Source organism: Telmatherina bonti (genome assembly GCF_933228915.1).
Source record: "Telmatherina bonti genome assembly, chromosome: 5".
Classification (NCBI taxonomy): Eukaryota; Metazoa; Chordata; class Actinopteri; order Atheriniformes; family Telmatherinidae; genus Telmatherina; species Telmatherina bonti.
Genome location: NC_136623.1, coordinates 27581759 through 27608162, shown reverse-complemented (window position 1 = coordinate 27608162; position 26404 = coordinate 27581759). Strand labels below are relative to the sequence as shown.

The window sequence follows — 26404 nt, the reverse complement described above, 5'->3', positions numbered from 1 at the left end:
AAAGATCTCACTTTGGGACGCACAGGAAATGACATTCACACTTCTGTTTTTCTACTGTGTTCATTATTAGAACACTGCTGTCTCTCAAGTTTAGTTCATCAGTGTACATTTGAGGGTATCACATCTCCTGTGATATAGACAGAAGGAACGATAAAACCTTGGAACACAGAACTGGACTGTATCTGATAGAAGAAATCATCACTGAAACATGAATAATTCAGGTCAATCCATTTAATTTCTTTTCTTAAACTTCAAACTGTAAGTCAGTCTTATGGAGGCTTGTTGTTGAAAATATATTTAATTATGAAATATAAAACAGGGTTGTAGGGTTTAGGGTTTAACACTCATGACATGGACAAATTTTAAAAATTGTCTTATTCAGTATTTGCATTTAGATTTGAATTATCACTGTGTAACAATTTAGCTGTGTTCCATAGATAGCATTATGAACTATTTCATTTATAAGATAAATTATTTATGTCTCGAATTATTGTATTATTGGAAATTATATGTATTACCCCAACATTTTTAAAAAGAACGGTTTTAAGTTCTGTTGAGTAAGTTTATATTGAAATTAATTCAGAATGACTATAATTAACAAACTATCAAAGATATTCAATAAATATAATATTCCTACTGCTGCAGGAACAAGACAAGTACAAGATTTTGTATTCTTAGATTTATTTGAGGCCATGTTTTGTTTTGTTTTACTACTGGTGTGTCACCTATAATAACCACAAGGGGGCACCATAACTGTGTTTATCAACTGAGTGAAAGGTTTCCTCGTGAAAGCTATAGTTGGTAATCTTGCTCATAAACTATTTTTTTCTTTTTACTCTGGGTGAAGTGATCCTCGTCCTGATAGTAGTCTATACCTTTTGTAATCATAAACAATAAGAAATATAGTTTGACCCCTCAGTTTGCTGTAAACCTGTAAAAACTCTGACCAATCCAAACGTTCGGGCCGAAGTGAAGTTGTACTTTTCTTATATTTCGTAAGTTTCTTCTCCCGGCTCTCCTCCTCCCCCTCTCGCAGCACATTCCGGATAACCCGACACTGGATATGAATACGATGTAGTTAGGATGAAAATACAAAGTAGTGAAGAAGAAACTCGGAAGGCAAACATGGCTGAGAAAATGCAGGAAGGATTTACCCGGATTACCCGAGGATATGCCTCCTCCTTCTAGCCGAGAAAGAGAAAATCGTTGGTGGAAAAAGATGCGAATAAAAAGAGCCTTGGATCACGCAAGGAGCAAAACGAGAGGGGGAGCAGCCAAGACAGGGTGCTACTTTCAAATCTTGCAAGCTCCCCAACATTACCTACCCCCACCTTTAACAACAGTTAAAGCAGATAGTTTGTATTAGTGGATCAGTTATGATTTTGTCATCCCAATGTGTCAGGGTGAATTAAAAGGAAATGAATCTCTGCCTGCAGGTGTGGGTGGAGAGATTACCGTCGCCTCCACATACAATTATTCAGATTACTATGAAGATGAGGGAGACGCTGCTCCCTGTGACTTTGGTTTTAGTGGCTTTAGCCAGGAGTTTGTGGTCATTCTCTACTGTTTGGTTTTCATCCTGGGCTTCATTGGTAAGTTTGTGTAAACTGGTCTGAATGTTGTGACTATCCATTCTGACATCAAGAAGCCTGCATTTTTACATGATGTGTTTTTCCTTTTCATTCTTCTAAGGAAATGGCCTTGTGGTGTGTGTCCTGATAAAGCACCGCAGCTACAAGACCAGCATGACAGATATGTGGCTCCTCAACTTGGCCATCTCCGACCTCATCTTCGTTCTCACGCTGCCTTTCTATTCCCACCTAGCCATTATTGGCCACTGGCCTTTTGGAGATTTCATGTGCCGCTTCCTGCCATGGTCCCACCACTCTGGCTTCTTCAGCAGCATCTTCATCATGGTGGTGATGACACTGTACCGCTATCAGGCCATCATGCATCCTCACAGTATAGCACAGCATTGTACAATGAGGGCAGGCATTACTGTGACCGCAGTTGTTTGGATTCTGAGCTTGTCCATCTCTCTGCCACAGTTAATCTTCTCAGAGGTCAGGAATGAATCTAACGGGCTGCAATGCGACTACTCTCTGTACAATAAAACTTGGCAATATTATGAGGTATTCTCAACAAATGTTTTGGGTCTAATAATTCCCTTGTTGGTGATGGTGGTTTGCTACTCAAGAATTATCCCCACACTGGTGAAAATGAAGACTGTGAAAAGGCAACGCATTGTTAAGCTAATCATCTCTATTGTCGTGGCCTTCTTCTTGTTTTGGACTCCATACAATCTTTCCCGTTTTCTGGGGTTTCTGAAGCTCAATGGTACATTACCGCTGGATTGTAGCTGGGAAACCAACATAAAGCTGGCAATAACGGTGACTGAGTCTTTCGCTTACACCCACTGCTGCCTGAACCCCATCATATATGCCTTTGTGGGACAGAATTTTATGAAAAAAGCCTTGCGATTGCTGAGGTGCTGGAGGCGTGTCTCTGTCAGAGATTGGGCAGACAGTTCAACCAGGAATGGCTCAATTGTGTCCAGGGACTCTGTTGTCTCTTCCACTGTCATCATGTAGAAATTATTTAAGGCAATAATGTTGTCCTCATGTCCGCTGTAGAGACTCTTACTTTCAGCTTTTCAAAGCAGTACCGTCCCTTAATTAATCTGTTTTATATCTCCAGATTCCACCTAAAACATTTATAGCACCAGTATGCTTTCTTTCAAACCGCTATCACCTGCATTGCATTTTTTATTTTAATTTGAAACTGCAACATTGTAGTGTTTTGTGCTTCTTATTTTGTTTATCTGCTGTTGTTCCATTGTTCTGACAGCTTGCAACCACAAAATTTGTTTGTTGTTTGCCTGTAAATTATGGCTTATTTTCTGTTCACACAATATTTTGTGAAACTGCAAGTCTTGCCTTGTAAGAAACAGGCTTATAATCACATATGTGAGGCTAGTTTTGTTCCCAAAAGTAATTATTCATCACTGGTTTCATTTTGTTGATGTGCACAAGATTTTCCATTGATGTTTTATGCCTCACATATGCAAAAATGTACAGTGTGCTGCATCTTTTTACATTTTACTCTTTTTACAGTCTATACAAATGTTTGTACAAAGTCAACAAAATATTCTTTTGATTTATAACATGTACTTGGTGACAACCAAATAAAAAAAGGGACATCCTTTTGACTAGTTGGTAGAGGTTAATTTTTTATATAATAAAATTCTGCCAAAAGTTGTCAAATATTTCAGTAGTTCAAAGTGATTATTTAGGTTGTCAAGAGGGAACTGAGAGGGAAAAAAAAATCTAAAGTCCTCAGTTCAATCAGTGGACAGCCAAGGGTTTCTGTTACAGCATGGTAAAAACAGCTTCTTTTTTTAAAAATTATTATTCAGCCATTGTTCAAATGTAAGTCACTATATTTATTTATTTATTTATTTTTTACACAAACAGTTTTTATATAAAACTGTATAGATAAATCTCATGTCAGAGTAGTTTTCTTCATTAGATATTATTGTTTTTGTGTTTTTGGTTCTATTGAGTTTACTTCTTATGCTGTAAAATTTACTTAGTCTGTACTTTGGCATTCAATTTAGGCTTTCTGGGTTTAGGTGGAGCCTTTGTGTATTTATCATTTCCTGTTGTAATTCATGAAGTTCATATTTATGGTACTTTTGTTGTACTAACATCTTGTTCCCCTGTTCCACCTTGTTTTTGGTTCATAATTACCACACCTCCTTATTCATCAGTCCCACAGTATATCTTCTTCCTGGTTTCTTTTCTTCTCTTGTAGTTTGTCTTTAGTCATGCTGGTGTAAGTAGGTCAGGGAGTTGGTTGGTTTTGAGTTCTCATCTAAAGGCAAGATAAGGCCTTTAAGTCCCACATGGGGAAATTCTCAAGATTGCATCAGCAAAGAAGTAATAGCACTTAGATTAAAGATAAATACTTAAAAGAGGGCAGAAATTAAACGCTATGTACATGGTGCAAAAATAAAAAAAAAGTGAAACAAGACAATGCAATATTGTATGTATGATGAGAGTGATTTGCAAACAGTTGTGTTTGTGTCCAGTACACCCCATAAGCAGAGGACATTGTAGGATCTAAAAGCCACATGTAAGAACGAAGTATGAAACATCTTTCTTATGCACCTCGGATGGAACAGCCTTTTGCTAAACAAGCTGCTCAGTGGACTCAATGGATCAACTATAGACTCAGTGGCACTCTGACTCCATCATTCATTCACTTAGGACAGTTTCGCCATCATCGTCCTCTCCCACTATCTCAGCGAGTTCAAGATGGTACCCCAGAACATAGCTAGCCTTCTTAATTAACCTGTTCAGTCTTTTCAGCTACTAATCCAACAAACCACTGCATGCAGGATGGCCGATGCCGCCAGAGAGCTGTACGAGATTGCCAGATTGACCCCTGAACTCCAAAGACCTCAGTCTGCCCTGTCACTTCTTGTAAATTGTGTTGGTGTTGTGCAACCAGTACAGTGACCAGTACTCAGGTATTTGATGTCTGTTCCATGGTGCTACAAAGAGGTGTCTATATCTACTACAAGTGGTACAAGGCGTCTCCATACCATTAGTTCCTTGGTGTTCCTCACATTCATACACAGGTGGTTCTGCTGACACCACTCCACAAACTCTCAGGATAGTCCTGTATACTCCAAGTCATCCCCATGAGAGATGAGGGTGATGATAGAGAAGTTGGCCATGTAGAACCCATCCATCCATCCATCCATCCATTCATTTTTTTTAACCGCTTAGTCTAATCAAGGGACACAGGAAAGCTGGAGTCTATCCCAGCAATCACTGGACGAGAGGCAGGTACACCCTAGACAGGTTGCCAGTCCATCAAAAGGCCAACACAGAGAGACAAACAACCATTCACACATATTCACTCCTGGGGACAATTTGGAATAACCCATTAACCTAAAATGCATGCCTTTGGACAGTGGGAGAAAGCCGGAGTACCCAGGGAGAACCAATGCATACACGGTGAGAATGTGCAAACTCCACAAAGACTCAGTATAAAAGTTATTATTCCCTGACAAGAGAAAGATTTTTCTGTTTACAAACTGGTAACAAGATGTTTACATACACATACACTTACAGACATATATTTGAATACCTTCCTGCGCTTAAACTTAGCTTCTGTGCACTCAAAAAGTTGGAAAAAAAAAGCCAAAGGCAAAGTGACCTTGTCCCCAAAAGACAAAATTCCAGGCCTGGTTCCATCACAATAGGACATTATTGCAATATAATTTTTGAAAAAATTGATCAGATAATAATGAGAGTATTAGAACTTATGAAAAAGAGAATGATAATAAATTCAAGAATTATAGAAATTACAACAATGAAAAATATATGTAGACTGAAATAAGCTTCCAAAACAGCTTACTCATCAACACAGTATAAAAACATCACAGCTGTGCATTTTGATAATTGAATACATTTTTTGTTTGTTTGTTTGTTTTTACAATAAATTCTACCAAGTAATGTAAATGGAGTGAGTTATTACTGCTCATAAGATTATTACTGTGCTATTTTTAACTCCAACTGGTTGGTGAAATTGACCATACCTTCAAACATTCAGTCTCTGTCATTCATGACTATATCTGCATAATTAAAAATCAGCTTTGAAATAAAATTATTATTTATTTTTACAATGTGGAAGTATACCATGTTTGTGGCCTTTTCTTCTCTTTTTTTCTTTTGTAAAATGTGTCACACTGACTGCAATCTGTGAGACCCTGATAAAGATCTCACCATGAGACAAAAACAGGAAATGACATTCATAATTCTGTTTCTCTACTGTGTTCACTAATAGAGTACTGCTGTCTCTAAAGCCATTTAGTTTATCACTGTACATTTGAGAGTACCCCATCAACTAGGATACAGACAGAAGCAACGGCGAAACCTTGGAACGCAGACCTGGACTGTATCCAACAGAGGAGGTCATCACTGAAACATGAATGATTCAGGTCAATCCATTAGATTTTTTTATTTTTTATTTTTTAACTTTACACTGTAGATCAGTGTTGTGGAAACTTGTTGTTGAAAATCTAAGTATGTCATATACAACATTTAGGGTTTGGCATTCACAACTTGGGCGGCTTTTTAGATTATATTATTCAGTAATTGCGTTCAAGTTTAAATTATTATTGTGTAACAATTTTTCTGCATTTGGATTGCTTTACAACCAACTTAATTTATAAAATAAATTAATTATATAATCAAAATAAGTTCTATGTTATTACCACAACATTTTTACAACAACAAAAATTCTCTAACAAACTTCTGTGACAAACTATGCGATATATTCATTCTATACAATATTTTTACTGCTGTAGGAACAAGACAAGTACCAGACATTACATTCTTAGTTTTATTTACGGCCTTTTGTTTTTGTTTTGTTTTATTTTACTACAAGCATGTGACTTATAATAACCACAAGGGAGCACCATAAGTGTCTTTATCAACTGAATGAAAGGCTTCTTGATTGATCACAGTTCGAGCATTTAAAGCAGATAGTTTGTTTTTGTAGATCAGTTGTGATTATGTGTACAATTCATTTGTCAAGATTCTGCTTGAAGACAACCACTTGTTTGGTTTTAGTATTTGCACCTAGTCAGTAAATAATGGGATATTCCTTGGGATGTTCAAAGAACAGGCCAGTTACGGACTAATTTTAAATAAGCAACAGACATTTGCCTCCTTAAGAAAGGATCGACTGCACTCAAACTTCCTTTTACTTCCCTGTATAAATGACACATCATTACGACTTTTTGTTAACAGCCAAAAAAGAAGAGAATTGCACTCTCCTCAAACCACCACACACAGTATGCTTTGCTCATCATGATCTGTTTGTTGAAAGGGGTGGTGGTGGAGGGGGCATCCCGATGTGTCATGGTGAATTAAAAGGAAAATCTCTATCTGCAGGTGTTGATGAAAATATTACCATCACCTCCACAATCGATTATTTAGATTATAGTGGATATATAGGAGACGCTGCTCCCTGTGACTTTGAATTTACTGGCATTAACCAGGAGTTTGTGGTCATTCTCTACTGTTTGGTTTTCATCCTGGGCTTCATTGGTAAGTTTGTGTAAACTGGTCTGAATGTTGTGACTCTCCATTCTGACATCAAGAAGCCTGCATTTTTACATGATGTGTTTTTCCTTTTCATTCTTCTAAGGAAATGGCCTTGTGGTGTGTGTCCTGATAAAGCACCGCAGCTACAAGACCAGCATGACAGATATGTGGCTCCTCAACTTGGCCATCTCCGACCTTATCTTCGTTCTCACACTGCCTTTCTATTCCCACCTAGCCATTATCGGCCACTGGCCTTTTGGAGATTTCATGTGCCGCTTCCTGCAATGGTCCCACCACTCTGGCTTCTTCAGCAGCATCTTCATCATGGTGGTGATGACACTGTACCGCTATCAGGCCATCATGCATCCTCACAGTATAGCACAGCATTGTACAATGAGGGCAGGCATTGCTGTGACCGCAGTTGTTTGGATTCTGAGCTTGTCCATCTCTCTGCCACAGTTAATCTTCTCAGAAGTCATGGATGAACCTAACGGGCTGCAATGTGACAGCTCTGTGGACAATAAAACTTGGCAATATTATGAGGTATTCTCAACAAATGTTTTGGGTCTAATAATTCCCTTGTTGGTGATGGTGGTTTGCTACTCAAGAATTATCCCCACACTGGTGAAAATGAAGACTGTGAAAAGGCAACGCATTGTTAAGCTAATCATCTCTATTGTCATGGCCTTCTTCTTGTTTTGGACTCCATACAATCTTTCCCAGTTCTTGCGATTTCTGCAGTTTAATGGTACAGTACCATTAGACTGTAGCTGGGACAGCAACATGAAGCTGGCAATAACGGTGACTGAGTCTTTCGCTTACACCCACTGCTGCCTGAACCCCATCATATATGCCTTTGTGGGACAGAATTTTATGAAAAAAGCCTTGCGATTGCTGAGGTGCTGGAGGCGTGTCTCTGTCAGAGATTGGGCAGACAGTTCAACCAGGAATGGCTCAATTGTGTCCAGGGGCTCTGTTGTCTCTTCCACTGTCATCAAGTAGGAATTGAATTCGGGCAGTAATGTTGTCTTCATGTCCGCTGTAGAGACTTGTGCTTTCAGCTTTTCAGAGCAGTACCCTCCCTTGATTCCACCTAAAGACATTTAGGTGGAATCAACAACAGTGTTCTTTCTTTAAAACTGCTCTCCACCTGCATTTGCATATTTTTTTTTATTTCATTTGAAACTGCAACAGTGTAGTGTTTTGTGCTTCTTATTTTGTTTATCTGCTGTTGTTCCATTGTTCTCTGACAGCTTGCAACCACAAAATTTGTTTGTTTGCCTGTAAATTATGGCTTATTTTCTGTTCACACAATATTTTGTGAAACTGCAAGTCTTGCCTTGTAGGAGACAGGCTTATAATCACATATGTGAGCCTAATTTTGCACACCCAAAAGTAATTATTCATCACTGGTTTCAATCTGTTGATGTGCACAAGATTTTCCATTGATGTTTTATGCCTCACATATGCAAAAATGTACATTGTACTGTATCTTTTTACATTTTACTTTTTTTACAGTCTATACAAATGTTTGTACACAGTCGACTAAATCTTCTGGTGCTTCCATGTACTTGTTGATGAGCAAACTAAAAAATATTTTTTAAATAAATATAGTCTTTTTCTTGTCTAATACTCCTTTAGTTGGTAGAGGTGAATAGTTTGACCCAACACCAATAAAACTGCAGATGAAGATGAATTTATTTTTGAAGAAAAGTTTAATTTGAAAGTGTCCTGTAGTCTGAGTAAATGATCTCCTCACAAACCTCAACAACGTCTCTGTAATTCCTCAATGAGCCAAAATTACTTCTGTTTTTACATGCTGTTATTGTAAAAAACTTAAATAGATGTGATTGTCATGAAATGTTTTGTGTTGTGTCTTTAGTTCTTGTTTACTGTTTTGCTTTCCTATTCACCTGGACTCATTAGTTAAGTCATTCCATCTCTGTCTTATTCTGTTTGTGTGTATATATATACTAATGGGCAATGGGTTTCTGTTATTCGTTGCTGGTTTATTTTGTTAGCTCCATGTGTTGTGATTAGCTTCATATTTTTTGCTTTTTGTGCTAGTTTGCCTTCAGTTTAGTTTTTTGGAATTAAAAACATCATTCTGAATTCCTGCCTCCCGTCTCTGCATTTGGGTCCACGCCTCCTAAATGTTAATATTTGTATAACAGCAGCTGACATCCGACAGTTATTGATGAGCTAAGAAAGAAAGAAAAATTTGTAAAATGAGTTCTTATGAGAACTAGAAAGTAAAAAATGTTTCTTTATCACAGAGTTAATCTTTCCGTTAAAATGAGATTTTTAATGTATTCCTGCTTTAACTGTTAGGTTGACGTCAGGTTCGGAGAATTCACATGCGGACTCGGCTTGGAGTTTCGATAATAATTTATTTGCTTCTTTCAGATTCTTGATTCTTTCCCAGGTGGATGCGGAAACCAGGCTTAGTCGGCAGGCAGACAAGCGGGGAGGAAAACCTAGCGGATAGAGAGGCGGGCAGGCAGGCAGGCAGGCAGGACAACAATCGGGCAAACAGGCAGATCTCTGACGGGAAAAAACACACGGGTTATTGATCAGGACTACACACAGGAAAGAATCTTTCAGGCCGAGAGTTGTACCGCGGAACGTTCAACAATCTGGCGATGAACAGCAGGCCGGGCGGATCCTAAATAGTGCTGCAGCTGATTGCCAGAATGAGGATCAGGTGTTTAGGATGCCAGGCACGCCCACCAAGGAACAGGATCACAACAGTACCCCCCCCTCAACGGGAGCCACCAGGCGACCGAAAACGGTCAGGATGAGCCCGGCGAAAGTCACAAATCAGGGAGGCATCCAAAATGAAAGAGCGGGGGACCCAGGCACGCTCCTCAGGACCATACCCCTCCCAGTCCACCAGGTATTGAAAACCCCGACCACGACGGCGCACATCAAGGAGACGGCGGACCGTGTAAGCCGGGTGACCAGCCACAAGCCGGGCGGGAGGAGGGGGCCTGGAAGGAGGGACCAGAGGACAGGACGAAACAGGCTTAAGTTGGGAGACGTGGAATGAGGGATGAACCCGCATGGAACTGGGGAGTTTGAGTTGGACCACCGTAGGGTTGATGACCCGTTGAACTTCAAAGGGGCCCAAGTAACGAGGGGCTAGTTTCCGGGCATCGGTTCGTAAGGGAATGTTCCTGGATGAAAGCCAAACCTTCTGACCGGGGGAATAATCGGGCGCAGGGGTCCGGTGACGATCCGCCTGGCGCTGATTCCGTTCCCCAGTTCGGAGAAGCGCAGCCCGAGCCTTCTGCCAGACCCGTCGGCAGCGGCGGATGTGAAGCTGGACGGACGGCACCGAAACCTCACCCTCCTGGGCGGGGAACAGTGGTGGCTGGTACCCTAGGGAGCACTCAAAAGGGGACAATCCAGAGGCTGAGGAGGTGAGAGAATTGTGAGCATACTCCACCCAGTCCAGATGTTCGCTCCAAGAGGACGGGTTAGCCTCTGACACACACCGGAGGGCAGTCTCCAAGTCCTGGTTGGTCCTTTCAGCCTGACCATTGGTTTGAGGGTGAAAACCAGACGACAGACTCAGAGTGGCACCAATAGACTGACAGAAAGCCCGCCATACCTGAGACGTGAATTGGGGCCCTCTGTCAGACACGATGTCCGCGGGTAGCCCGTGGAGCCGAAACACGTGGTGAACCATTAGATCAGCCGTTTCCTTGGCCGAGGGGAGCTTGGGGAGAGCAACAAAATGCACGGCCTTGGAAAAACGGTCAACAATGGTTAGGATAGTGTCTTTACCTCTGGAGACGGGCAAGCCGGTGACGAAGTCCAGGGCAATGTGGGACCAGGGCCGGCTGGGAACAGGTAAGGGTCGTAGGAGACCCGCCGGTGGTCTATGTGAGGCCTTACTCCGGGCACAGGTAGTGCAGGCAGCTACAAACTCCCGAGTATCCTTATCCATCGTGGGCCACCAAAACCTACGCTTGATGAGGGATAGGGAGCGCGTGGATCCAGGGTGGCAGGCCAGGCGAGAAGAATGACCCCACTGGAGGACCAAGGAACGGGCGGTATCTGGAACAAACAAACGGTTAGGCGGACCTGTGCCTGGGTCAGGTTGCCGTCGCTGGGCCGCGAGGACCTTATCCTCCACGTCCCAGGTAACTGCAGCAGCAATGCAGGCGGCAGGCAGGATTGTGTCCGTGGAGGGAGTGGAACCTGATGTGAACTGGCGGGAAAGGGAGTCTGGCTTCTGGTTCTTGGAACCGGGTCGGTACGACAGAGTGAAATTGAAACGGTTAAAGAAAAGGGACCAACGGGCTTGATGGGGATTCAACTGTTTCGCGGACTGCAGATACTCCAAGTTTTTATGATCTGTCCAAATGAGGAATGGCAGCCTAGAACCTTCCAGCCAGTGACGCCACTGTTCGAGCGCCAATTTAATGGCTAGTAGGTCACGATCACCGACGTGGTAATTCTGTTCGGCCGGGGTGAGACGTCGAGAAAAATAAGCGCAGGGATGGAGTTTCTGAGTCCTGGTAGATCGTTGAGACAGCACGGCTCCAACCCCCTTGTCCGAGGCATCGACCTCAACCACAAATTGACTACTGAGATCAGGGTGGAGGAGAACTGGTGCTGTGGTGAAAAGTTCCTTCAGTCTAAGGAAGGCCTGATCTGCAGGTCCAGACCAGGTAAAGGGACCCGAAGGTGAGGTAAGGCGAGTAAGAGGGGCTGCAATCTGACTATAGTTACGGATGAAGCGACGGTAGAAATTGGCAAATCCCAGGAAGCGTTGCAGGTCCTTTACAGAGGTGGGAGTGGGCCAATTTACAACCGCCTTGATCTTCTCCGGGTCTGTACGGACCTGCCCGGTCTCAAAAATGTATCCAAGGAAGGTTACTGTATTAGCATGGAACTCGCACTTCTCAGCCTTGACGAACAAGCGGTTTTCCAAAAGTCTCTGTAAGACAAGTCGGACATGTTGCACGTGCTCTGACTGGGTCCGGGAGAAGATGAGGATGTCGTCTAGATAGACTAAGACGAAGCGGTTAAGGAAGTCACGTAATACATCGTTTACCAGGGCCTGAAACACAGCAGGAGCATTGCAAAGACCGAACGGCATTACCAGGTATTCAAAATGGCCCAGGGGAGTTCGAAACGCGGTCTTCCATTCATCTCCTTCCCTCATTCTGACCAAGTGGTAAGCATTACGGAGGTCGAGCTTAGTGTAGATCGTGGAGCCATGAAGGGAATTGAAAACTGACTCCAGTAGTGGTAGAGGGTACTTGTTCTTCACGGTGATTGCATTTAAGCCCCGGTAATCAATGCAGGGCCTAAGGGAGCCATCCTTCTTAGAGACAAAGAAGAATCCTGCTCCGACGGGTGATGATGAGGTCCTGATCAATCCAGCTGCCAGGGAATCTGAGATGTATCCCTCCAAGGCCTCCATCTCAGGTCGAGAAATATTGTAAAGTCGGCAGGTTGGTAACGGAGCACCTGGGAGTAATTCAATGGAGCAATCATAAGGCCGATGGGGTGGCAGCGCTAGGGCTTTATCCTTGCTGAAAACCTCCGTTAGGTCGTGATAAGCCGTAGGGACTGCGGATAGATCCGGGGTAACGGGGAGAAGACCAGAAACGGATGAAGTGGAGGGAACAGCCGACTGAAGACAAGTGGCATGACAGAAAGTGCTCCAATTAATTATTCTCCCGGTCTGCCAATCCAGGTGCGGGTTATGTTGTGACAGCCAGGGGTGACCCAACACTAGCGGAGATTTAGGTGAGTCAATTATGAAGAAGGGGATGTATTCTTGGTGGTTGCCAGAGACTATCAATCTAACGGGGATGGACTGTTGGGTTATGGAGTAGAGGTGGCTCCCATCTAGAGCTTGTACAGACATGGGAGAAGAAAGAGTCTCTGCACCTATTCCCAGGGTGGTGGCCAAGGTCCTATCCACGAAATTGGCCTCAGCTCCGGAATCAATTAAAGCCTCAACAGAATGGGGGGTCTGGTCTGTGAACAGGGTTACCGGGATAAGTGTCCTTGTGTGCGGGACCTCCTTGGGGGATGTGGTCGCCAGTACTCCCGCTGCTACTGACGACCCTGGTCTTTTACCCGGTTAGGGCAGAGAGATATCCTGTGTCCTGATCTCCCACAGTAATAGCAATCACCAGATTCTCTTCTCTGCCGTTCCTCTGAGGAAAGGTGAGCCATGCCCAGCTGCATGGGTTCCTCCGTAGATCTGTTTGTGGGAGGCAGAGGGAAAGTAGTTGCTGCAGAGGGAACCTCAGGATATTGGCTAGACCGCCGTTCTCTGTCCCTTTCCCATAGCCGGTTGTCGAGTCGTATGGCGAGATAAATCAACTCATCCAGAGAGCCAGGTGTGTCTCGGGTGGCCAGCTCGTCTTTCATCCGACTACTTAACCCGTTAGCGAAGATGTCCCGGAGTGCTTCGTTGTTCCAGCCTGTATCCGCAGCTGCTATCCTAAAATCAATGGAAAAGTCAGCAACACTCCGATCTCCCTGACGGAGATTAAGTAGCCGTTTGACTGCTTCACCTCCCCTAACTGGGTGGTCAAAAACCTTCCTCATCTCCTCGACAAACGAGGAATACGAGGAGTATCTGAAACCCTGCTGTTCATATGCTGCCTCCGCCCATGCCAGTGCCTTACCTTCCAGAAGCCCAATAACATAAGAAACCCTGGATCTATCATTAGCATAGGTGAGTGGTTTCTGGTCAAAGACAAGGGAGCATTGAAGGAGGAATCCTCTACATTCTCCCAAATTCCCTGCGTAGGGCTTAGGATCTGGGATGTGTGTCTCTCTTACTGTGACTGCGGGACCGTGCTGAGGTGCGGGTGCGTCGGGAACCGGATGCTGGAGAGGAGCAGGAGGGGTTAATATAGCGATATGCACGGTTAGTTGAGCCAGCTGAGAGAGAATGGTGTGATAATTCTGTTCCAGAGTCAACATCATCCGCTCATGTTGAGCGAGGCGAGCATTCTGACCTGAGAGGGTTTGTTGCAGTGGGTCCGAGGCGATTTCCGGGTTTGCGTCCGCTGAATCCATTTGTGGCCAGATTGTTCTGTTAGGTTGACGTCAGGTTCGGAGAATTCACATGCGGACTCGGCTTGGAGTTTCGATAATAATTTATTTGCTTCTTTCAGATTCTTGATTCTTTCCCAGGTGGATGCGGAAACCAGGCTTAGTCGGCAGGCAGACAAGCGGGGAGGAAAACCTAGCGGATAGAGAGGCGGGCAGGCAGGCAGGCAGGCAGGCAGGCAGGACAACAATCGGGCAAACAGGCAGATCTCTGACGGGAAAAAACACACGGGTTATTGATCAGGACTACACACAGGAAAGAATCTTTCAGGCCGAGAGTTGTACCGCGGAACGTTCAACAATCTGGCGATGAACAGCAGGCCGGGCGGATCCTAAATAGTGCTGCAGCTGATTGCCAGAATGAGGATCAGGTGTTTAGGATGCCAGGCACGCCCACCAAGGAACAGGATCACAACATTAACACACAAATCAAGTTGACTTTATTTCAAGTTTTTATTTATTGTGCTAAAAGAATACAATATTTTATACATACTATTATGACTCAAACTACATACTAAAATTCTGCCAAAAGTTGTCAAATATTTCAGTAGTTTAAAGTGATTATTTAGGTGTGTCAAGAGGGAACTGAGAGAAAAAAAATCGAAAGTCCTCAGTTCAATCAGTGGACAGCCGAGGGTTTCTGTTACAGCATGGTAAAAGCAGCTTGTTTTTTATTATTCAGAAATTATTCTAATGTAAGACACTACATTTATTTATTTATTTTTACATAAAAAGTTTTTATGTAAAACTGTATAGATAAATGTCATGTCAGAGTAGTTTTCTTCATTTAGATGTTATTTATTTAGTGTTTTGGGTTCTGTTGAGTTTACTTCTTATGCTTTACAATTTACTCAGTCTGTACTTTTGCATTCTGTTTAGACTGTCTGGGTTTAGGTGGAGCCTTTGTGTATTTATCATTTCCTGTTGTAATTCATGAAGTTCATATTTATGGTACTTTTTGTTGGGCACTAACATCTTGTTCCCCTGTTCCACCTTGTTTTTGGTTCATAATTACCACACCTCCTTATTCATCAGTCCCACAGTATATCTTCTTCCTGGTTTCTTTTCTTCTCTTGTAGTTTGTCTTTAGTCATGCTGGTGTAAGTAGGTCAGGGAGTTGGTCGGTTCTGAGTTTATGCCTGAAGACAAGATAATCCCTTTTCAGTCCCACATGGGGAAATTCTCAAGATTGCATCAGAAAATAAGTAATAGAACTCAGAGGAAAGATAAATACTTAAAAGAGAAGGCAGAAATTAAACACTATGTACATGGTGCAAAAATAAAAAGAAAGTGAATGAAGACAATGAAATTTTGTATGCATGGTGAGAGAGATTTACAAACAGTTGTGTTTGTGTCCAGTATACCCCATAAGCAGAGGACATTGTAGGATTTAAAAGCCACATGTAAGAAAGACGTATGAAAAATCTCCCTTATGCACCTCGGATGGGACAGCCTTTTGCTAAACAAGCTGCTCAGTGGACTCAATGGGTCCAATATAGACTCAGTGGCACTCTGACTCCATCATTCATTCACTTAGGACAGTTTTGCCATCATCGTCCTCTCCCACTATCTCAGCGAGTTCAAGATGGTACCCCAGAACATAGCTAGCCTTCTTGGTTAGCTTGTTCAGTCTTTTCAGCTGCTAATCCAACAAACCACTGCATGCAGGATGGCCGATGCCGCCAGAGAGTCAAGGAGGTTGTCAGAAGTGACGCCTGAATTCCAAAAGACCCCAGTCTGCCCTGTCACTTCCTGCAAAGTGTTGCATGACCAGTACAGTACCTGGGTGACCAGTAACTAGGTATTTAATGTCTTTTCCCTGGATGTTCAACGGTGCTATAAAAAGGAATCTACATCTACTACGGTACAAGGGGTCCACCTACGAATAGTTCCTTGGTCTTTCCCACATTCATATGGAGGTGGTTCTGCTGACACAAGTCCAAAAAGTCTTAGGATAGTCCTTTATACTCCAAGTCATACCCATTAGAGATGAAGATGACAGTCAAGGTAAACTTTTGCAGACGACAGTGTGGTGAGTCTACCCTGTAGAGCACGAACAGGAAAAGGTGAGAACTGATTTCTGAGGGGCTTTTGACAGCAGATTGCTGTCTCAGGGATGCAACCCTGGGCCCTCACAGACTGCTGATGCAAGTGAGGTATTCCAGGATCCAGGAAGACAAGTCTTGCTCTACCCCTGCACCTCAGAAGCATTGGCCAAATGGTGTGGAAAGTAATGGAAAAATCAAAGAAATTTTTCCAGGCTCTACTAGGTGGGACAGCCTTTCCAAGGTCTTCATCGGGTGTAATGTGAAAGCCACTTGCCTGTAGTTCCTTCTTGAGGTGCAGATTTGGATTTTGTTGGCTCCTAAGTTAGTTTCTTGATTGTTTCAAACACTTTTGGATAGCTTTAAAGTAAAATACTGCAGCATTTTGGTCCTTAGGTTATTCTGAAGTGCTAACAAAGTTACATTGAATTTAAACAAATTTCTCCCATTAAGTCCCCTGCCAGCCTCCTGTCTCTTCATCTAGTATGGGGACTTTTCTCTCCTTTGTCATGAGTCTTGACAGAAGTGTGCAGGCATTAATTTCAGTGATGGTCTTCATAACAGGAGAGAGTGCAGCCTGCCTGCAATGACATATTGGACTTGTGACATATTTAGAATTAAAGCAGTTTTCAGTAAAATTAGCAAAAAAGAAAGCACATACCTTAATCTTGTTTTGGAATAGACTATGATGCTTATTTGAGGAAATTAAGCTTCGGAGTTCCTGGTAAGCTGCATGCTTTACAAAGAATTCTGTGAATGAACAATTTATTATGTGCAATAAATAGAATAAAGGTTGCATCATTTGCATACACTTTCCCCTTAACTCCTTTCTTTCCTTGAGCTAACACACATATTGGCATTCATCAGAAAACCACAGACACCTCTGTGTAGAATTAACACAATGTGAAGGAAACAACAAAAGCCAGGGTTCACCTTACCAGAAATGAGCAGTGCAGCACGTTCTGACAAAAAAAAGAAGAAAAAGCGTGCATTGCAAGTTGACAGGATGGCAATTTAAGTTGGATGCTCGGCAAATGAACGTACACATTTTGGAGCAGAGAGTTTGATTAAGAATGTGGTAAGTGTTTTATCAGTTCAATTTCCAAACTTTTAGACTAGAGTTGCTTCTCATCTTCTGACACATTTATACACGCTGCATAGTTGAGGGTTTAGATGCACATGTGGCTCTGTGTGTTAGCAGGTGCTGCCACAGGAAGTGAGGGTCGAGGCAAGTGGTTCTGCGTATGTCACAAGTGAAAGAGAAATGATTAAGATGTGGTTTGCGACATCAAATTAAGTAGGAAGGTTGTGATGTTTTTCTTACAAGCACTTCTGTATATAGGTTATGGTTCTTGAGAACGATGCTTGTTACTGCTGGCAGGACAACAAATTCACAATTTATTAATTTGTTATACAGTTGAGGGAAATCAGCAGCAACAATAACAACAAAAGAATTAAAGTAGTTCATTTCTTTATGATTTTGTAAGCTGTTGTTTAAAAAGAAAAGGGGCCAGGGTTGAACTTGTGAATGTTTGTACCAGAGGTTGTTTCCAACATGACTCACTAAATTATGATTGCAACTGAAAAGATCAACTTAAAGGGCAAGAAAGTCCTTTGTAACGTTTCTGAATTCCCTCACAGTTTCAATGATAAGCATGTTCATTTGGGACAAAATGTTTGATAGAACAGATGACCTTCAGTCTGCATGGCAGGGAGGAAAAGTTTGTTCAACAAAGAGGCAAAGCATACGTTACCGTCTTCTTTTAACGGCTCACTGAAGATGGATGAGATTTTTTTTTCCTAATACCACAAGAAACCAGAGTCAGGACTTAAAATATGAGGTTTTAAAGTAAGTGGAGTTCAATGTTTCATATGATAATTCAGCAACTTTGGCTAAGAGTGATAATGTTTTCAACATATGCAGTTGGTGAATTAGATTGGAAATAAGTTGATGGTTCATGAAGCAAAAAATGAAAGTTTCTGCTGTACTGAAACAGGCGTGTTCAATATGGTCAAGCTTATTTGCTTAATCTTTTTTAAAATTAAGTAATAATATATTCACAGTACTTTGTGTTTTAATTTACCAAGATAGAGCAAAAATCTAAATTCACTTATGCTCAAGAAATCTATAACCACTTCTTTAGTGAAACAGTTTTTTGTCCTTCGTCTACTTTAAGTAAATGAGAGATTTAAGAATTAAATGCTGTAATCTTTGACACTAAAATGAATGTTGTCCTAAACTCTCATTATGTTACAACATTTCAAAGGTTTTGAGGATCTCATTTCCATGTAGGTGACTTAGAACATGTTGTCCCAGAGATAAAATCTACTTGTTAATTTGAAATGCTTGATTATGCAAATCCAATGATTTGTGTACAAATATAGATTGACATAAATCTAAAAGTAAAAATGAAGCATTTGGAAAAAAAAAAAAAATCTGTCATAACTGTAATTATGCTGCATAATATTGCAGTACATTTAACTTTCCAATATCCCGTCATATTCTTTCATGATAATTCAGCCATTTGTTATTTACACCTACATATTTTTCTCTGAATCCACCAAAAACCATATTATGAAGAAGTTTTGCACTTTGTCTTTAAACATGTTACACTAAAATTAGGAAGCACTGATAATCTCTTTTTTTTTTCTATCTCTCTCTCTCTCAGCTCTGTGAACAACTCAATAGAATATTACGACATGTCCTATGATTATACATCCTGTGACCAGGATGACAATCCATACTTCCTCAGTGGATCAACAGTCATGCTGGTTCTTTACTACGTGTTGTTTTTTCTGGGTGTACTTGGTATGTTCAAATAAACACAAATTCTAAATATCATGTTCTATTATGTTAAAAGCATTGTTTTTATATGAGCAAATGTACCAGGATAACATACATTAGTGTGTATAGTCCAAAACTGACCTTTACAGTAATTTTATTGTTAGAGAGGCTATAAAACACATCACCATCGTGATATATATATTTAGATATATATTTAGAACTAAATTCAGTTCAGTAGATAAGTTTACCAAGCTATTTCACAATTTTTCAACCACAAATAATCCAAAATTCCCCATCTTATATAATTTGACTTGTTTTCACAGGTAACTGTACCGTTCTGTGGGTTCTCCAAAGGTACATAAAGCTGAAAACCATGACAGATGTTTGTATCCTTAACCTGGTCCTGTCCGATCTTCTACTGGCTGTGTCCCTTCCCCTGTGGACCTACAGTTCTGAGAACCTCCCATCATGCAAACTGATAACAGGAGTTTACCAGGTGGGCGTTTTAAAACACATTTTCTTCTGTGTTAAACACAATTACAAATTCTCTAAATGTGTTGTTTGAAAGTCAAACCTGAATTTTCTTTATTAATGACAAGTGACTTTAGGTGAGACTTGCTGTGGGATGTCAGCTGCATGGAAAACTTTACTCAGCTTAACAAATATCCTCTCATGTCTTTTCACATCCTGTCTTACTGTGCTTCCTTTCTGCTTCTACGAACAGATAGGTTTCTTCAGTGGGACCTTGTTTGTTACCCTGATGAGCGTGGACCGCTATTTTGCGATTGTCCGCGCTGTTGCAGCCATGAAATCTCGGACACTTCGCTATGGAATTGTGGCCAGCGTTATTATTTGGGTTATATCTGTAATCATGGCAGCCCCTCAGGTGATATTTGCCTCTGTGGACACAGTTGCAGATGACAACTCCACCCTCCAGTGTGAGCCTTTTTACCCAGAAGAAACAGAGATGTTTTGGAAAAAGCTGCGAAACTTCACTGAGAACACTGTGGGACTTTTTGTGTGCCTCCCCATTATGATTTATTGTTATGTGAACATCCTGATTGTGTTGTCCAAATCCAGAAACTCCAAAAGACACAAAGCTGTAAAAATGATATTAACTGTGGTGTGTGTGTTCATGGTGTGCTGGATTCCTTATAATATTACTGTTTTCTTGACAACGCTGCAGCTGTTTAATATCCTGAACACCTGTGAACTCTCACAATCCATCAACGTGGCCATGGGCTTTGCTGAAGTTATTGCACTGTCTCACTGCTGTGTCAATCCAGTGATATATGCATTGATAGGGGAGAAATTTAAGAAGTCACTGGGCAAGATATTGATGAAATACTCCCACTTTAATTATCAAAGTAGAAATACCACAGAAAATGAGACGTCTAACACACCTGTAAAATCAGATACCTGAAAGTGGATCATCTGTATGTCAGAGGGTGCATCTGCAGTGTTGTGGTTGTGTTTTTTTTCTGTTTTTTTTTTTTGTCATTGCACCTGAGATGACATTGTGCACGTGTCAGCAAGTATAGGTGTGTGGTGTTGATGGTGGAGGTGTTGTACATGTGGTTCATGTGCATGTGCTTGCAAGAAAAATGGTAGTTATAGCAATTCACATAACTAGTGCATGATTAATTTTACTAGCACATAGAATAAAGGAAGTGTATAAAACATTTATGACTGAGAATATATAGCTTGTAAATCTAAAGTGTTTGTATTGGAAGTACAATATAAAAGTTGTCTTTTCTTTCTTTGTTAAACATGTTAAAGGAAAAAAAAATTATATCTTCAATGTTTTATGAATGTGTGTATTTACTGTTAAGAAAATATACAATATAATATCATCAGAGTAGTCCTCAAGTCTGAATAGCATTGGTAGAATATATGGTAAGGTATAAATGTACACAATTAATGAACAACTGTTTGATTGTAGAATTATTATATAAACCAGTTATAACTTTCTCAACTCCTTGTTCATTCTCTGCCTTCCAGTGAAAGTTTGACAAATAAGTTGAGCAAAAAAGTTTAAAAAACCAAAGAAGTTTTTGAAATATTTTTTACTGACAAATAAATTAAATTTCCTCCTTAGTACTCACCTTGTAAAGTGGCTGTGAAGCGTCAGGGGCTTGGGTTGTTCAAGACTTCTGAACGCATCCCCCTGCTTGGCACTGCTTCTACACGATTGTTTAATAATGCAAAACCTACCAGCTGAACACAAAACAGTCACAGAGTACAGTACGGCATCTGTGCTGGGGCCCACAATGCTTTCTCATTTATTCTTAGACAAATACACACGTAACCACACACTTTAGGAAGAGAGAGGAAAAAGAGAAACGATACATTCAGACATAAGTGGGTAACCTATATTATACACCTCACTCATGTGAGAATCAACAGCTACAGTGTCATAACTAGGTTAGCCTGAGCGTGGTGTGGTGGCCTGGGGGATGTTATCAGTGCAGTGGAGAACTGACTTGCTCATTGGCTCTGTCATACATCACCATAGATTGTTGTGGGAAGGGGTTGATTTAGATCAGGCCTGGGAGGGGATGCAGTGTCTGCCTAAGATCATTCTTTTGTTCTTAATGTTTTGTTTTTTTAACCCCTGCTTATGGTCATACATGCTGTACTTAAAAGTTGCCATCCTAAATGTTTTTATTTTTATGGCTACCCCCTCACATACTCTAACTTGCACCTACACTTCTTACACTTTAATGTTTAGTAGTTGTTTGTCTTTATTGCTTATGATCATTAAAATGGATAGAAAAACTCAATATGAACATCCCCTACCCAGATTTGTCAGTTTATTTATCTCTTGAGGATCTTCTGAAGCAGCAAACACAGCTTCTGCTGGCCGCATTGAGAACTGCAGGTCTTAGGTGACAAAGGGGACAAATGATCATCGAAAATATTTACGGACTAGTCAAGAAGAAGAAAGCAAGATGCAGCACTGTCATGCAGAAATTTCCAGAACATTGTGCATCTGTTCTGTGGATTTATCACAAAAAATGATCCACTGATTTGTATTTTCAAGACTTCTCATGGGCACATGAAAAAATAAATGGGTGCTTGTCATGACTTTTTTTTTTTTTTTGAGGTTTTAACAAGTAAAAGATTATTTATGTGTAGAGACTGCAGGAGGTAGGGATGGATGTATTACTATTTAAGGAAACGCAAGTTTGTGTCATGTCTTCAGAGCTAGTGGCTACTTTTGACCCCCCCCCCCCCCCCCCCCCCCCCACTTCTTTTTTTAGTTTCTGAAATTACTTATGCAGTAACAAAAACATCAGAGCCTTCCCTTAAATAGACCATTTAACTAAATCTTCCTCTGCAGTCTCAAGAATGCATAAAAATCGTGTCAGCTAGAAAAATGCTTCAACTCAATACTTTAAAAGTCATCTAAAGTCCCAGATGATGAAAATACAAATCTCACTTCATGTCCATATGTATAAGTTAAATTATGTGAATGTGTCTTGATTCATTTTTTTCAAAACTGGGCTGAAAGATCCTGGCTTTCCTTAATCCAACTGGGTAAAGTTCCATGAGAAAATGTAGGTTTAACCTGAAAAGATTGAAATGACTAATTCAAATGACTCATTCTTGATTATTGGGAATGTTAAGTTGGCGTTTTGTGTTGTCTTTCTATTGTAAAATTAAAGAGATAGGCTTTCAAAAGCATGTCACAATTATTGTTGATCCTCATAAGTAAAATAAAATCATTGTTAATAAAAGCATAACTGACAGCTGAAATCTCATTACAGATGAATATTTTACTGCTATCAACATAGACCTCAAGGGTCCCATAAATGCTTCTCCTCTATTGTTTGTGTTTTATTTATCTATTTATTCTATATAACCCTATCCAACCAAAACAGTTTTGGACACATGACTTTCTGCAGAGTAATGTCACTTATCACCTTCTTTTGGCAACATTGTTTCAGTGGCATTTTGACAGGATGTAAAATCGAATTTTTATTACCATCCGAAAATGTCATGAGTCTCTTGAGTCCAGTGTCTGCCCTGTTTCTTTCCCTTTCTTTCCCATGTCTGTCCTCTGTGTGTGTGTGTGTGTGTGTGTGTGTGTGTGTGGGTGTGTGTGGGGGGGGTATGGCTTTCCCTCAGCTCATAATCCTTGCAGTATATCTTCTCCAATCCCTCCTTCACTCAACACCAGATTGCTAATCTTGCAACAAAAAGTAAATCTGGTCTCGTGCATTTGCAAATATCAAATTGCCTGTTCTGATTAGAATATTGTTCTTGGATAAAAGTCAAGGATGGTTGAAGGTTGAAGCCAAGGAGTAATCTTTTGATTTCACCATGAATAAACTTCCTCACTCCACTGTCACTCCACTGCAGCTACAACCTTCACAAGAACAGCGTAACCATCTGTGTCCCACTTGCCAACCCAACTTTTCAGCCTGTCAGCAAACTTCCCCAACTCCTAGATAAAACTTATTGGGTGCCTCTTTGTACATTCTGTCTGCTCTTTGGTCCACAAGCCTACTTCCTTTAACAGAAAGGGAAAATAAGCATGTAACAAAGCAGCTGCATTTTCTGAAGTGCTTCACCTAAAGTTGTATTGTTTTTGTTTTGTTCTTTTTTAGAGAGAGAGTGTGTGTGTGTGACAAAATCTCTAAAACCTTATGAAAACCCATCAGTTAATGGGTTTTATTTTTTTGTAATTTTTTTTTTGTAATTTTTTTTTTTTTTTTACATTTCATTGAATGAATCTTATTCAGTGGCCATATTTGAGCTTTTTTTTTTGTCCGCATCACTGAGTGGAAGGTGAGTGAATGTGGAAGGTGTCACATCCACATTCAGGCTTTCAGGGTGATGTTATATAACCCCCTGTGATGATACAAGCTAGATGTGTTTATGTGTGAGCTTGTTCTTTCTATATCAGTGGAAACAAAATGCTGAACTCCACGTGTTCAAAGGTTTGTCAACGCTGACTGGTGTGGTGTCAAAGCTGTTACGTATTCACTGGGGAGAGTTAAGGGGTTAGAAAATTCAATACATCACATATGATTTCCCTTGAAAACCAAAAGACAAGGATGTGTGTGCGCATGTGGGTGTGCGGGTGTGAGCGGTACAGTGTATGTTAAAAGGTGTGAATACTACGACGTTCATTCAGCATCATATACCTGAGTGACAAAACCATTTTCATCCTGTCATTGTTTGTAAATGATTGACAAGAAGGACAAGTTCCTGTGGCAGCAAAAACATCCATCTGTCATTTTGTAGTACAAGGTCGCAGATACACTTTGCATAATATAGCAAATATCAACATCTATGAGATGTAGTTCTCTCATCTCTAAGCTAAAACTGAAGCTTTAGACAATAAATTCTCTCTCAATAGAAAACAATTAACATTCTTCATCATATGTTGTTATGAAACTGTCAATAGAGACTGCATTACTGACTCTGTGGTATCAGTTCTCTTATGCAAAAAAAGCAAAAACCCGCCTGCAGAGTTTGCAAGCATGTGTGCAGGTCTGGTCAAATTCACCTTGCAACATTTTGATCTTGCACATATGGACTTGCGGTTGTAAATCTGTCAAAGGTACGGGCCTGCGCTTGAATGTTTCAAAACCATTTCAGGAAGTTACAAACCAAATTACTCATATAAAAAAAGCCCACTCTAGCACCGTGGTTAGGGGAGGGGAGATTACTTAAGGAGGTGTGTAAACTATATATGCTTATAGTCAAAGGTGTTTAATAGTCTTCAGTGCAGAGCTCCAAAACTTTTTTGATTAGTTTGTCCACTAGCCTATAACAGAATGAACACCACCGAAATTTATTTTACCAACAGAAGGAGTGGGTAGGTTTTTTTTTTTCTTTTAAATTTATATATGTGTGTTTTTAAGTAGCAATGGATGTGATATAACAATGCAATTACCTGCTTTTGTTAGCAGGGAGTGGTGACATGTCAAATGCACCAAAACTGTATTTAAGAACAGTTTTGGTGCATTTTAATTTCTATATTTTAATTTGACAAAACTCTTTTTCTTCTATGACACCATATATTTATATTTATCTGTTTGTTTTAGAACGACAACTTTATCTACTAAATTCCAAACACGGTAACTACTAAAGGCAAAAAAAAAAATTAAAGGAAACCGACACAACCAACATAAAGTAAGATTACATCTGTAGTTCACTACTAGTTGGGCTCTGATAACATCTTACAAGTGGTGTGCAGTTGGGGTAACATTTAATATTCACACTTCCGGTGTGGTTTCATATCAATAAATGATTAGCAATCAAATTTGACAAAGAAAATTTTCAGGTGTAAATAAATCTGTGAATCCAGGTGGTAGCATTCTTCTTTCTTTTATCACAAATCATTTCACATGCAGGTGTGTCTGCTATCGCTGTATGTAAGTAACCTTAAAAGAACCTTAAAAACTAGTCCCACCTGGAGCAGCTTCAACTTGTTGATTACACAGTATCATATATAAAGCATGGAGCCGTGAACTTCATTTTTAAATCCAGGGTTTATTCGTAACAGTACTTAACATTGTTGGGTTGGCAATGTCTTGGCAAGGGTTAACACAAGTCAACAGATAAATCAATCTGCGGCCTGTAAATAAACAAACACAGGGCGCATACTTGCAGGTCAAAGTGCAGAAATAAATTAAATCACCTAGATTACATCTTTTCTACTTATTAATCTTATGTGTTAATAACGATCAACAACGTATAGATTGAAATGTTTAACACTGTAATGTGATTTTGTTCTGAGTCAGACATTATTCAATCTGAATCATTACAAGAGGTTTGGAGGTTTATCAAAATAACAGAATTTCCTTTAATTCTGACAGTAAAGTGTCGATCTTATTTAAGAATCTAGTTTATAGGGAAAGAGCGGAGCCCTTTATGTAACTATTGACTAAAGAGAAAACAAAACAAATACAATTTTTTTTCAAGGACGAATGCAATGAATGAAAATAAGGAGGTTTTATTTAACGTTATATGTATTTGGTTTGTGGATTGCTGTTATTTACAGCCAACAAAACAAAAACACAAGATCAATCCACTCCAAATAACAGAACAGTATTGGCAAAAGGAAGTGAAGAAAACCACAATCAGCAGGTGATCATTACTGTGGAGGGGAAGTAAAAGTCAAAATCATTTTGAGTGAAACATTTTCACATTGTCATGATACTCATTTACATTCACGTCGATAATTTCACATTGCCACAATGCACAATTAAATTATATAAACCATTTACATGTACAAAAATACAAAGACAATACTGAAATACTGAATACTGAAACGCTTCTACTGAGAAAAAAAAACATTGTACACTTTTACAAGTGTACAATGTTACCTTGACATCAAGCTGTTGCAT

General features: G+C 40.4%; 3 protein-coding genes across 3 annotated transcripts; all 3 read left to right on the top strand.

Moving 5' to 3' along the window:
• Positions 1–1393: 1393 nt before the first annotated feature.
• LOC306756418 (C-C chemokine receptor type 1-like) lies at positions 1394–2591 on the top strand (the record flags this gene model as incomplete). Its single annotated transcript, XM_079241146.1, has 2 exons — positions 1394–1592; positions 1693–2591. The coding sequence occupies 2 exons, from the start codon at positions 1394–1396 to the stop codon at positions 2589–2591; spliced, it is 1098 nt and encodes a 365-aa protein (XP_079097272.1).
• A 2372-nt stretch (positions 2592–4963) lies between these two features.
• LOC306756417 (C-C chemokine receptor type 1-like) lies at positions 4964–8123 on the top strand (the record flags this gene model as incomplete). Its single annotated transcript, XM_079241145.1, has 3 exons — positions 4964–5024; positions 6969–7124; positions 7225–8123. 3 exons carry the CDS (start codon positions 4964–4966, stop codon positions 8121–8123), a joined length of 1116 nt encoding a protein of 371 aa, XP_079097271.1.
• A 10832-nt stretch (positions 8124–18955) lies between these two features.
• LOC306756416 (C-C chemokine receptor type 8) lies at positions 18956–20463 on the top strand (the record flags this gene model as incomplete). The annotated part of the gene is made up of 3 exons (XM_079241144.1): positions 18956–19064; positions 19364–19536; positions 19765–20463. 3 exons carry the CDS (start codon positions 18956–18958, stop codon positions 20461–20463), a joined length of 981 nt encoding a protein of 326 aa, XP_079097270.1.
• Between the last annotated feature and the right edge of the window lie 5941 nt (positions 20464–26404).